Below are 13,816 nucleotides of genomic sequence, written 5' to 3'. Positions count from 1 at the left end.
GAGTAGGAATGAGCCGTAGCACAGCCTTGGGCTTGTGTGCTCCCTCCCTTCCTCCTGCCAGGCTGGGAGGCAACTCTGGAGGCTTTTACTTTGGTGTTATTAACATGATTTGTTCTGTCATCTGACATGACAAATCATGACATCTGGCATGACAAATTGTGGTTAACTGTGGACAGTTTCAAGGAAGCCAAATTTGGAGTGCCACTTTGGGAAAACACGAGGGCAGGGGCATCTCCCGTTGCCATCTGGGAACTGGAAGGTTGGCCAGGCTCTGTGTGAGAGCCAGGCCTGTGACCCTGGCCTAGGGTAGGAGCCTGGGTAGAGGAAGTTGTGGTGAGTGAGGTCCTCCTGAGAGGAAGTCAGGAGGAGGGAGGATTAGCTCATTCTTTTGATTGGCAGGGGTGAGATGTGCTCATCTTTATTTGTCCTATTTACTCTACTAGCCCTAACAAACCATCATTGGCCTTTAGGAGTATATTTTGGCCAGCTTGTTATTGTTATTAATGCTGCTTGTGTTACAGTTCCACACAGAACAGGCTTGCACCTGTTGGTTAGTATATGTGGAAATGTTTTTGTGTCAGAATGTGTGTGGGTGGGAGGAAGATGGAAATGGAGGAGGAGGAGGAGGAGGGTGCCCCCATAATGGTGGTCATGGACAGGGGATGGTCTAGTTTGATGCTGAGGCTGCCTTAACAGGAGCAGCTTGGGACTTTACAGCCTCCATGTCAACCATGGGGTGCCTCAGTTTGTCATCCATCCAACACATAGGGCAGGGCACAGTCTTGATTTAGTCTTTGTCTCAGGGTATGAGAGGACAGTCTGGATATTGGGGGATGGGTAGAAACCACTCCTTTGTCATGGGAAACTTCCTGGTGAACTTTAGTCTCATGATGTCAGTCCCTCCCTGGGGGGGGACCCATTAAAATGGTCTGCCTTTGCAGACCTATGGAATCCAAGGGATTTCTGAATGCTCTGTGGGATTTTCTAGCAGCTGGAGCTGGCAATTCTGTTGAGGCCCTTGTTGTGCTATGGAATGGCGAGGCGCGATGGGCCATTGACACAGTCACTCCTGAGTGCCTTCTTCGGCACTGTGGAGTTCAGACAGCTCCTTGGTTTACCAAGGAGCTCTGGACAATAAAATGGGCCAGAAGATGGCTGGAGCACAAGTGGCATTAAACTTGTCATGAAGGTGAATGAACATGCATGAAAGCTCGTAATCATGCCTACTGCATGGTGGTGAAGGCTTGCTTTGCTACCTCCATCACATCCTCGAATAACCATCCAGCTGAGCTCTTCCAAGTGGTTCAGGGGTTGCTCTCATCCACCCATGTGTACCCAATACTGGAGGCCTGCTGTAATTAATTTGCCAAACATTTCAAGGATAAAATTGCTCACCTTCATGCTGACTTGAATGCCACAATTGATACAGTGTCTGTTGAGATGCCCAGTGCACTGTCTTCTCCTGTGTTGTGCAATCAGTTTCAATTTTTGAAGTCTGGGGAGGCTGTCCAGCCTACCACATGCTCTCTCAACCTTCACCCACCGTGGCTTCTTCAAGCTAGCTATGGGGGAACTGGCTGGCTGGATCAGGGGAGTGGTGAATGGAGTGGTCTCCATTGCCTTGAAGGAGGTGGTGTTGCGGCCACTCCTAAAAAAAACCCTCCTTTGATCCAGAGATTTATAGTAAATATTTCCCAGTCACAAATACCCCTTTATGGGTAAGGTGCTTGAGAGACTGGTGGTGTCTCAGCTGCAGGTGGGATGAATTTTACAGCGGTTCAGCTCTTACTTACAGGGTCAGCTCCAGAGAATAACATTGGGTGTCTTTTGCCTTGGCTCCCTGGAAGTTGAGCTGAGGGGTGCCACGGGGCAGTATTCTGTCCCCAATGTTATTTAACGTTTATATGAAGTCATTGGGAACGGCCATTAGGAGATTTGGGGCAAGGTGTCATCAGTAGGCTGATGACACTCAGTTCTATTTCTCTGTAACATCTGAATCAGGAGATGCCAGGCACCTCTGAACTGGATGCATTTATGGCCTGGATGAGGACTAACAAATTGAAGCTGAATCCTGACAAGACAGAGACACTATGGGTAGGTAGCTCCCAAGTCCAGGAACTGGGTCCTTTGCCTGTTCTGGATGGGGTTGCACTCTTTCTGAAGGAACAAGTATGTAGTCTGGGGGTGCTCCTGGATCCATGATTGTCACTAGAGGCCCATGTGACTTCATTGGCTTAGAGCGCCTGTTACCAGCTTTGGCTGGTATGGCAGCTATGTCCATTCCTGGACAGGGATAGCCTAGCATCTGTGATCCATGCACTGGTAACCTCATAATTAGACTACTGTAATGTGCTCTATGTAGGGGTGTCCTTGCACTTGCAGGTAGCGCAGAATGCAGTAGCTAGGATGCTCAGATATAGCATAACCACCTATATTACATCTGGATTAAAAGAACTGCACTGGCTGCCTATTAGCTACTGAGACATGTTCAAAGTTTTGTTGCTGGCATACAAAGCCCAGAATAACTCGGGACCAGGATACTAAGTGGACCATCTTCCCTTACGTATATCCAGTTCACCCCTGAGATTTTCTGAGGAGGCCTTACTGGTTATTCTGTGGCAAATGGAATGTCACTAGGTAGGCCTTCTCAGTGGTGGCACCCACCCTTTGGAACACTCTCCCATATGTGGTTCGAGAGGTAGAAATGGTGGCAAGTTTTAAATGCCTCTTGAAAACACAGACGTTCCCTGACCTGTGAGGGACTTTACTAGTATTGTAATCTGTTTTTTTAAAATGTTTTACTTATTTATTATTTTATCTGGGCTGTTATATTGTTATGTTGTATTTTAACGTGAACTGCTTAGGGATTTTAATATAATAAGCAGTTATAGATGTATTTTAATAAATAATAATTATGAACTGTGGTTTTGAAGCTGGCTTGTTGAAACTAACAATAGTTAGTGTTAACCGCTACTCCAGGTCTGGACAACATGGCAAACTGTGGTGAATTAAAAAAGAATTAATTGTCCCACATAGGAGGAGGAGAGGGGAGCACACAAGCCAAGATTTGCTGCAGCCTAATTCTGCTCATTTGTGTGATGTTAAGCTAGGATTCAGAGTTATGTGCAAGTGTGCCCTTTTTTTCTCTCTCATACAAAAAGATGCAGAGGGCTGACTCTGGTATGGGAGGAGATCATGTAAATCTGCTGCATGTGTTTAAGAAAAAAACTCAGTTCATCTGCACTTCATGGGGCAGATGGGATAATGAAAGCTGTTTTATTTTTACCCCCCGCCCCCGAACAGATAGCACATTTGAAGTGACACTGAGAAAGAACTCTGGGGGCCTGGGCTTCAGCTTTCTGCAGATGGAAAGGGACACCTGCAAACATTTTGGAAACAACATTGTAAGAATCAAGAGACTATTTCCTGGGCAGCCAGCTGAAGAAAATGGAGAGATTGAAGTTGGAGACATTATTTTAGCTGTGAATGGGAAATCTGTTCAAGGACTACTGCATCAGGTACAAAAGTGGTGGTGGATGGGCTCTTTCTTGTAACATGCTAAAGAAGATTTGTTTGTTTATTTTTAGGTATTTTTATTACAGTATTTATACCCCACCCTTCAAAAGATTTTTTCTTAGGGCAGCTTACAAATATCAGTAAAATGCAATCCATAAAAAGTAAAATAATATTAAAACTACTGATTAAAATAAAAATAGCATAAAACCAGTTCCAGGGGGAGTAAAATTATCAAAAGGCTGGGAAAACAGAGGTTTTCTCCTGGCACCAAAAGGTCAACAAAGTAGGTCCCAGGCACACTGCATTCCACAACTGGGGTACTACCACTGAGAAAGCTGTTTGTTATGTCGCTCCCTGCCTCACCTCAGAGCAGGGCATCCGGAGGAAGGCCTTAACATGTGGGCATGCTGATACCGGGGGACAGGTACCCGGGACTCAAGACATACAGGATTTTGAAGGGAAGCACCAGTACTTGAACTGGAAATGGTCTGGAAGCCAGTGCAGCTGTTTAAATACCCTCAAGATGTGATTCTAGCACATGGTCATAGTTAGCAGCCTATAATCTCTGTTTGGGACTAATAGCATTTCTGGACAGTTTTCAAAGGCAGCCCCACATACAATGTATTGCAGTATTCTAACATAGAGGTTACCAAAGTATGAATCACTGTGGTCAGGCTGTCTCTGTCCAGAAGGAGTTACAGCTCCACTTTTGGGAAGCACTCTGTGCAAGAAAGGCAACTTGGGCCTCCAGTGACAAAGCTGGATCAATGAGTACCCTCAAGCTGTGAATCTTGTCCTTCAGGGGAAGTGTTACTCCATCAAGAACAGGTTGAACACTACTTTTCAGTATGGACAAGCCACCATACTCAATAGCACCTCTATCTTCTTTAGACTAAGTATCACTGAGTGTCACTTTTATGAGTGTCACTTCAATTGAGCTTAGACACCACCAGTTAGGCACGTCCACTGCCTCACCTGAATCCAATCCATAGGAGAAATAGAAGTGGGTTTCAGCAGCATATTGATGACACCCAACTTCAAAACCGAGATGACCTCATTCAGTAGTTTCATGTAGATGTGAAAAAGAATGGGGGATGAAATACAATCCTGTGGGACTCCATACTATAAATACCAAGGTTTCAGGAAGTCACCCTTCAGCACAAATGTCTGGAATTGGCTGTCCAGGTAGGGATGAAACTACCATAATACAATGCCCCTAATCTAGATAGTCCATCCAGAAGGATATGATGGTTGATTCTTTTGAAAGCCACTGAGATAATAGGGTCGTACCCCCCCATGTCCCTCTCCTGGCATCGGTCACCTGGTATGCCAACACAAGGTCTGAAATGTAATTGAAACAATAATCTAGATAATCAGTCTCATTCAGGAGTTCCTGAAGATGGACAGCAACTGCCTGCTTGAGCACCTTGCTCAGGAAGGTAATATTTGTAACTGGATAATAGAAATTAAATCTTCCAGGTCTTCAGAGGGCTTTTTCCAGGAGAAGCTATACAACAGCCTCCTTTACAGCAGCTGGGTTCTCTTGTCTTTTTCAAGGAAGCATTTACTACCTTCCTGACTCTGCTGGTTAATCCTTCTTTACTCAGTGTTACGAGACAGATGTAGCAAGAGTCAAGCATGCAGCTGGTAGGCCACATTTGCCCAAGAACTCTATCCATATCTTCAGGCCACAGCAACTGAAGTGTATCCAATAAAGCAGGACCTGATAGAGCTCTGGGTACCTCCACAGAGCGATCTGTCCCAACAATGGCATCTAAGCCACAGAGAATATGAATAGTGTGTTATCGTTGAAGTGCTTGAAAACATATCACAGCAAGCCTCTGGGGGCTCTTCCATCTCCTGGTGGGCCAAGTTAAGGAATGCCCCAAACATCCACAAGAGCTTTACTGGATGACACTGCAAGCACACTGTGGTGATTGAGAAGAGTGTGTTTGTTTGTTGACATTGTCACTATCACAGAGTAGGCTTGATAATGAGCTCTTACCTGTGTTCGATCAGACTCATTGGGAGCCTTCCGCCATTTGAATTCAAGCGGAAAGAAGGGCACTTTTCATTTCATGAATTTTTTTAACACAACATCAAAATAATTTTTGGTGTTTTTTTTGCATCCCTTGCAAAATGCAGTGGAACTGGTTTGCAAGAAGTGTTGGAAAAAATAGGAAATCTATCCATGTTGTCATGGCAACTGGACTGATGCCACCTAATCAACATGAACTTAGTTGACTAGCTGAAGAATAACATAGAAGGGAATGAGTATCCAGAGATGCAGCCAAATGGGTGCTGAGACAAATGCCTTCTCCCCTAATTCAATCCCCCATGTGCAAATGGTGAATTTGTGGGATGCATTTTGCTTATTTTGTGAGAGTAAGGAGGTCTTGAACTGGTTTGTCCATTTTCAGAAGGGGTGTGTGTGTGTGTGTGTGTGTGTACGGGGTGGAGTGTTTAGCATTGAGAAGTCCCCTTTTTCTTTTAACCTTATAAAAACCATGGCTTGTGAGGGTGGTGGAAGCAGCAGGGTTCCCCCACACACACACACACACATTGAAATCTGAAGCTGGGATAGCCAGAACAAGAGCTCCAGACCCCATGTTTCTCACCCTACGCATGCTCCATTCCAGGGCATGCTGGGAGTGAGGAAACATGAGTTTAAACTTTAGTTTTAAACATGGAGGGGATGGAAGCCTGCTACTACCGCTACCGTCTGTTAATTTGGTCCTGTTTAGCTTCAGGACCTATACCAATTGGGTTTGAGAAACATTGGTGGGTAACCCAGCCAGGTCCGAACAGGCATACATCACCACAGACTCAAAAATAAACTGAAACATGCAAGACAGGACGTGTCAGTCCAGTTGTCTGGGCAACAGGAATGTATCCCCCACCCCCAGCAACAGATCAGGGCAGGCACACAAACATTTGTGAAAGAGTGAAATGTAGTGGGTTTTCCACAACATTTTTGTACCCCTGAAATGGCAACTTCACAAACATATGGCACTGCACTAACGAAGACTGCTTGTCACCTTTACCACCCCACCCCCTTCTGGACATTTCCCCAGATATTTCTACCGTTTCCCCTTCAACTGTCAAGGGTAAAAACGTCCTTTTAAAAAAATAATGCTGAGATTCTCATTATCCCCCCCGCGCAACCCCCCCCCCCCCATAGAGCCTTGTTGTGGCATGTTAAAAATTAACACATTTATTATGATGGCAGAAGCTAACTTTATTTGTCTCTAAGGTGCCTTGAGATTCTGTTATTTATGCTGTAACAGACTAACACAGCTATTCCACCAGAAATTATTACACCAAATTTCCCACCAACCAGTGGATTTCACCTGAAATACAAACAGGCACGGTTGTGAAGACTAACCTACAATAAAGTACAAAAATAATAAGTGATTCAGCAAAAAGGGATAAGGATAATGAAGGAGCAGAAAAACAATAAAGGACACATGGATTCAATAAAGTATTTTCAGTAAATATTTGAGGTATTAGTGATTTAATGAAAAGGAAGAATATATTTTCTAAATTAAAAAGAAGGCTAATATAATATGACTTCAGGAAACATATTTTTTAAAGGTTATGAATTTGTATAAAAAGAAAAAGAAAAAAAAGGAAGCATTGTGAGGCAAGTATCCCAAAAGAAATTTGGAAAATATTTGGAAAAGAAGTCATAATTTCTCTTTGAACATGAGAGAAAATTATTATAAAATTATGACAAGATTGCATTTAACACCAGGTTTTATAAACAAAATAAATAAAAATTATTCCCCTATTTGTTAGAAGTGTAAAGACAAAACAAAAGATTATTTTATGTATGGTGGAAATGTTCCTTAGCTCAAAAATACTGGATAAGAAGAACCAAACTTATTTTAGGAAATATTTTAGGTTATAATATTCCTTTGGACCCAGTATTTTTTTTCTTTTGAACTTTATTAAGGGCTCAGTAGTTCAAGAGCACAAGGAATTAATGCCTTATATGTTTGCTGCCACTAGGATACGAAGAACTGGTGATATCATAAACTTCCCTCTGTGAAAGACTGATATGATAAAATGTGGGACATAGCAGTGATGGCTAAATTGACCAAAGAAAATAGAGAAAAGTGGAAAACTTTTATTGATGATTGTAAAGAGAATTTGATATGTTCCAGTGTGAAATACCATTTATCTCTACATTCGTGTTTAAAGACTTATGTTAATAAATATGGCATATATTTAATGTATTCTTATCTTCTTATCTTCAAGTTTACTCTTATATGGGAATTTATTATGAGGATATTTAAATAAGATTTTTTTCTTGCATATTGTATAATATAATGAATTGCCATTATATGCTTATTTTTAACTGAAGGGCCTCCCTGCCTCAACTGTTACCAGCAGCAGCTATTCTGGCTGAGCTGAGGCAGATGAGAGGGAGAGCAGGGCCATTCCACCAGCCTGCTAAAAGAATACATTTCTCCCCATTTCCTTCCCCATTCCTTTTTTCTTTTGTGTCATGCCTTTTTAGATTATAAACCTATGGGTGGGGACTGTCTTTATTTATTTTATTTATTTATTATTAAATTTATTAATCGCCCATCTGGCTGGTCACCCAGCCACTCTGGGCGATGTACAACATACCATAAAACAATTTAAAACAATAAAATTCTACCATAATTTTTTTTTTTAAATACCCTAACCCACCCCAAATGCCTGCCTGAACAACCACGTTTTTAATGCACGACAGAAGCTCATTAAAGAGGGGGCATGATGGAGTTCCCTAGGGAGGGAGTTCCACAGAGTGGGGGCCACCACAGAAAAGTCTTGTTTAATTGATTGTATTAAAATGCTTTGGGAGCCTTTTTGGCTGAGCAGTGGCATAAAAAATACTTCAAATAAATAAATACAATAAAAAGTCTTTAAAAAATAAACTGCAAAGCTAACAGTAGCTTCCTCGCTTGCTAGGAAGTCCTGCACTTGCTGAGAGGGGCTCCTCCGGATGTGACACTCCGCCTTTGCAGACCGCCAAAAGGCATCCTGCCTGAAATAGACCAGAGTGAACTGGTAAGCACAGATGCTCTTTAGAGCCAAATTGGCTTCTGCACAACTGGGCCCTCTCATATGGCTATTTGGAATTGCAAGCGACTCTAGCCCCCTTCATGTGCTCTACACCTGAAGGGGATCCACATATTGAAAGAGGCAGTGGGTCCACACTGCTGGCCCTGCTCTGCCCCCAACATTGTGTGACTTCCCTGGCTCCTCCAGTGCCCATGTGATGAGCATGGATATTTGAGCAGAGGATGCCTAGGTGGGAGCTAGAATCCTGATAACAAAGAGTTCCAGCTCCTGCGGAAGCAATAAGAAATATAAAATAATACCAATACAACTGTAGCAACACTCAGCATTCAGTTCAAAATTACACATTACGGGGTTCATCACAGGAGGGCAGAAATCTGCATCAGTACCAGGGCTTTCTCCATTCGGTTTCATCACAGGATTAGATCAGGCTCCTTTACACAGTTGTTTCTATCTCGTTATATTCCGTTCCTTACCTTTTCACGGGTGGCTACTTTTTCACAAAAAGCATTACAGGCACTGGGACATTGCAAAATTTTCTCCTTGGTTCCTGCCCCTTTCCCTCCCGTCGCAGATTACTGGTGGTTTGGTTGTGATGGACACGCAATGCGGGTGGACAGCAACATCCACCAAACTGCCCAAACCCCGCCCCCGCAGGCACTGGTTTCCTGGTGCACTGCTGGCATGCTGGCTGTTCTGCGTTGTGGAGTAAGCAGCCAAAGTCGGGAGCAAAAGTCAGTGCATTGCATTTAGTCACAGCATGGCGGCAAGCTGGCAGGTCAGTATACCGACACGCCCACCACCTCGACGTCACTGCCATTGTCATCATGACTGCACCCCCAACAAACCAAAACAACCCCCCACAGCCGCACGCACACAGCAGTTTCCTTGTGCTATGGGAGATATACACGGGGAGGTCATGGCGCTCTTGTTGCGTGGATTGAAAAAATGCTGCATTCTTTTCCATTTGGGGATAAGACGGGATAGGCAGGGGGAAATGGCGGGAAAGTCACTGGTGGATTACAATGTTGTGTAATGGACCCACAAACCCTTATGAGTGGCCAGTCGTGAATGTGTGATAAATTGCAGTTGTAGAGATGCCCTACAAATACAGCAGAGACTGAAACAATATCAGAAAAAAAACAATGCAGCAAAACTAAACAGTAGCCCACAAGAGAACAATCAACAGCAGATCAATCAGGCCCAAAGGCCTTCTTAAACAGCCAGATCTTAATCTGGGCATCTGGCATCTGAAGGACCAATGTGTTAGGACCTGATGAGCCTCCCAACCAAAAGCTTGAGAGCATAACTCAAAGGGCCCTGCATTAGTGAATATTCACTTAACTTTAGTTAGTAGGGGCACATAACAGAGCAAGGCCTCATATACTGAGTGAAGCAGAGCACATGAGGTTAGACTAAATCCATTTAGGGCTTTAAAGATAAGAACCAGCACCTTGAACTGAGTCTGAAAAAAAGAGTAGCCTGTGTAGAGATCATGCGAAATTAGAGTGATCCGCTGTATTCAGCTAGCGCCAGCCAGCACTCTAGCAGCTGATCAGCATAACAGAGATAGTTTGAGCAGCAGCCAGAAGAGCCAGAGGCAACGGTGGGCCTATTTAACATCTAGCCCGCTGAGCCCCTACTGCTGCTGCCTTGGGGAAAGTCCAGCCATGCCCAGTTAGCCAGCCACTGCAGCCACCACTGAACCTTTAGCAAAGGCAAGCCCACCCCCCTCACCCGCCTGCAACTAAAACACCTCCTATACGGACTCACAGCTACTTCCTGAGGATGGGAAATATTTCCTGAGCCCAATGTGGTCTCTACCAGCAGAGGCAATTTGATCAGTGGCCTCTGGTGTCATTGCACGGGCCAGGGCCCCATCCTTTTCAATCTGGCCTGGTGGACTGTTTCTCTGTAGTGACGTCCTTTTTCCTTCTGAGAGGCTGTGAGCTCACCAGGTGGTAGAAGAGACAAAGGAGACAGAGGCAAAGAGGTAAGTGGGCTGTAGGAAGCCCAGGGAACTGGCCTTTTTCCTTCTGAGTGGCTGTGAGCTCACCAGGTGCTCCTGAGAGCTCCAACTGAATTGGGTGTGTGTGGCCTGAGTACTCCCAGCAGCTGTGGGCAGGAAGCTTCAGTCTGTTTCCCGCCTCCCAGCTGAGCAGAACAGAGCAGAGGAAGCTGCTCCAGCTGGTCCAGGGACTACAGAAGCATGCAAGCTCCCAGAGAGAGAGCGACCAGAGCAAGTAGACAGGGGGAGCAAACAGGAGTTGGCCAGGGGAGTTCGGCAGGGGAGGTTAAGGGGGAGGCCCCTAACATTTTTTAAATAATTATTTTTCTTGCAACACACACTTCCACACCAGTGGGACTCTGCTTTTAACCTCTAATGAGTAGAGGAGCAGGCACAGGCTAGTCTAGAACAATCAGAAAGCTAGACACAAAAAGGGAAAAGAGGTTATGGAAGGACAAGGCTCTTCAGTGGTGGTGACCTGCAAGTTGTGTGCAATGTTTGTTTTCTTGCCTGAGAACAACATGGCCAACACCTGCAACAAGTGCAAGTTGATCACACTGCTGGAAGAAAAAGTAAGAGGACTGGAGTGGCGACTGTCAACCCTCTGGGGAATAAGAGAACATGAAGAGTTCTTGGACAGAATGGAGGAACTACAGCAGCAAAGTGAAGACCAGAAGCTTGAAGAGCAACAGCAAGCTGAGGCAGAAGTGGGAAATGCTGAGGTGAGGAAAAATGCAGTGGAGGATACTCCTTGGAAAAGGGTGACAGTTAGAAGCAGAAGAACTAGACGCCACTCTGCACCAGCGGAAGCAGTGGAGCTGTGGAACCGATTCCAGGTACTTGAGGATGAGACTGGAGGACAGCCTGAAGAGGAAGAATTACAGGGGAACCTGCATGACAGCGAGCAAGAGGCTGAAGGTCAGTCAAGTAGAGGTGATGAAACCAAGGCCTACAACAACAAGAAGAGAAGAGGAGTAGTAGTGGGAGTCTCCTTGCTGCATGGGATCGAGACCCAAATATGTTGCCAAGACCCATGGACTTGCCAGATATGTTGTCTCTCAGGAGGACGGATTAGAGACGTGACTGTAAGGTTGCCTGCACTCATAAAGCCCACTGACAGGTATCCCTTTCTTCTCATCCATATAGGAACAAATGATACCGCCAAGTGGAGCTATGAAGAAATCACGTCAGACTTTGAAGCTTTGGGCAGGATACTCAAGAACTTTGGGGCCCAGATAGTTTTCTCATCCATCCTTCCAGTAGTTAGAAGAGGGATAGAAAGGGAAAGAAAAATACTCCAGGTGAATGACTGGCTATGAAGGTGGTGCCGGTGTGAGAGATTTGGATTCTGGGACCACGGGCTATACTTCCTGGAAGATGGACTGTTGGCAAGGGATGGGCTGCACCTCACAAAGGCTGGGAAGAATGTGTTTGGCCACAGCATGAAGAACTTCATAAAGAGGGCTTTAAACTGAATCCTATGGGGAAGGGAGATGTAAAGTTGGGGGTAACAATGGACGAAGGCTCATGCACTGCAACAGACAGAACAGCTCTAATTAATTAGAGGGAAATTATGACTTAATACAGTCAGGGCCAGAAATATTGGAACAAGGATAACTGTTTTGGCAGTTGACCTCTGTACACCACCACATTGAAGTTGAAAGGAAACACACCCAGATGGGAGCGAAGTCAGGACTTTCAGCTGTAATTCAAGGGGTTTGACAAAAGTGAGACACTAACCATTCAGGAAGTACAGCCAGTGGCATACACACACCCCTATCGTTGGTGGCTCATAAGTAATGGAACGAATGGCTGACAAGCAGCTGCATGGCCAGGTGTGGCCTGTTTCCTGGGTACCCCATGACCAATCAAGCCGATAAAAGGCCTGGAGGTGGTTCTGAGTGTTACATTTGCATTTGGTAGCTGTTCACTGGAACTCCCAACATGAGGTCCAAAGTGGTGCCCATGCGAGTGAAGGAGGCCATCATTAGGCTGAGGAAACAACATAAACCCATCAGACAGATAGCAAAAACAGTGGGAGTGGCCAATACAACGGTTTGGAACATCCTGAAAAAGAAGGAATTAACAGGTCAAGAACGGTCTTGAGGAGGCAGGCATGTCATTGTCAACATCTACAGTCAACATCTACTGCAAAGGATTTTCATCCAGGTACTAAAGGTGATCCTTAAGTTTGAAATGATGTTGGTTTGTTCCATTACTTATGAGCCACCAACGATAGGTGTGTGTGTATGCCACTGGCTGTACTTCCTGAATGGTTAGTGCCCCAATTTGTCACACCCCTTGAATTACAGCAGAAAGTCCTGACTTCGCTCCTATCTGGGTGTGTTTTCTTTCAACTTCAATGTGGTGGTGTATAGAGGCCAACTGCCGAAACAGTTATCCTTGTTCCAGTATTTCTGGCCCTGACTGTAGGTATAACTGAGACTTGGTGGGATGACTCTCATGACTGGAATACAGCAATTGAAGGATATAACTTGTTTAAAAAGAACAGGAGGAACAGAAAGGGAGGTGGGGTTGCACTGTATGTGAAAAATACATATCTCTGCACAGAAATACAGGAGGATGAGCTTGGTAGCCCCATCAAGAGCATCTGGATCAAAATAAATGGAGCAAAGAATAAAAGGAACCTGGTGGTCGGAGTCTACTACCGGCCACCCAATCAAGAAGACGAGGATGAAACTTTTGAAAAGCAAATAGCCAGTGTTTCAAGGAAGCATGATGTAGTAGTAATGAGGGACTTCAATTTCCCCGATATTTGTTGGGAGACAAATTCTGCAAAACATGGTCTCTCCAAGGAATTCCTGACTTGTGTGGCAGATAACCTCCTCCTACAGAAAGTAGAGGAAGGAACTAGAGGATTGGCTATCCTTGACTTGATCCTAACCTACAGAGATGACTTAGTGGATGAAGTAGCAGTTACAGGAACTCTGGGGGAAAGCGACCATGTTATACTTGAGTTCTTGGTTCTAAGGGAAGCAAAAGCCGAGTGTAGTCAAATGCGTACCCTGGATTTTAGGAAAGCTGATTTTAATAAACTCAGAACAATTATCAGTAAGGTCCCATGGCAAGCGACTCTAACGAGAAAAGGAGTCCAAGATGGGTGGGAGTTTTTAAAAAAGGAAATTCTAAAAGCACAATTACAAACAATTCCAACAAGAAGAAAAGGTGGAAGACAACAGAAGACACCAATGTAGCTTCACA

The 13,816-nt window shown here is 44.6% G+C and overlaps 1 protein-coding gene across 1 annotated transcript in view; it reads left to right on the top strand.

The window, feature by feature from the left end:
- Positions 1 to 13,816, top strand: part of FRMPD2 (FERM and PDZ domain containing 2) — a 240,287-nt gene that overhangs the window by 132,018 nt on the left and 94,453 nt on the right. The window contains exons 27-28 of the mRNA XM_084845567.1: positions 3,304 to 3,518; positions 8,476 to 8,574. Of these exons, the coding sequence (XP_084701693.1) occupies positions 3,304 to 3,518; positions 8,476 to 8,574 (314 nt within the window). The remainder of the gene's footprint in view (positions 1 to 3,303; positions 3,519 to 8,475; positions 8,575 to 13,816) is intronic.

This window comes from Heloderma suspectum, chromosome 3, assembly GCF_057233095.1.
Source record: "Heloderma suspectum isolate Gila_16-S chromosome 3, 16-S_ref, whole genome shotgun sequence".
NCBI classification, from domain to species: domain Eukaryota; kingdom Metazoa; phylum Chordata; class Lepidosauria; order Squamata; family Helodermatidae; genus Heloderma; species Heloderma suspectum.
Note: the sequence above shows the minus strand (reverse complement) of the source record. Positions and strands in the feature narration are given on the sequence as shown.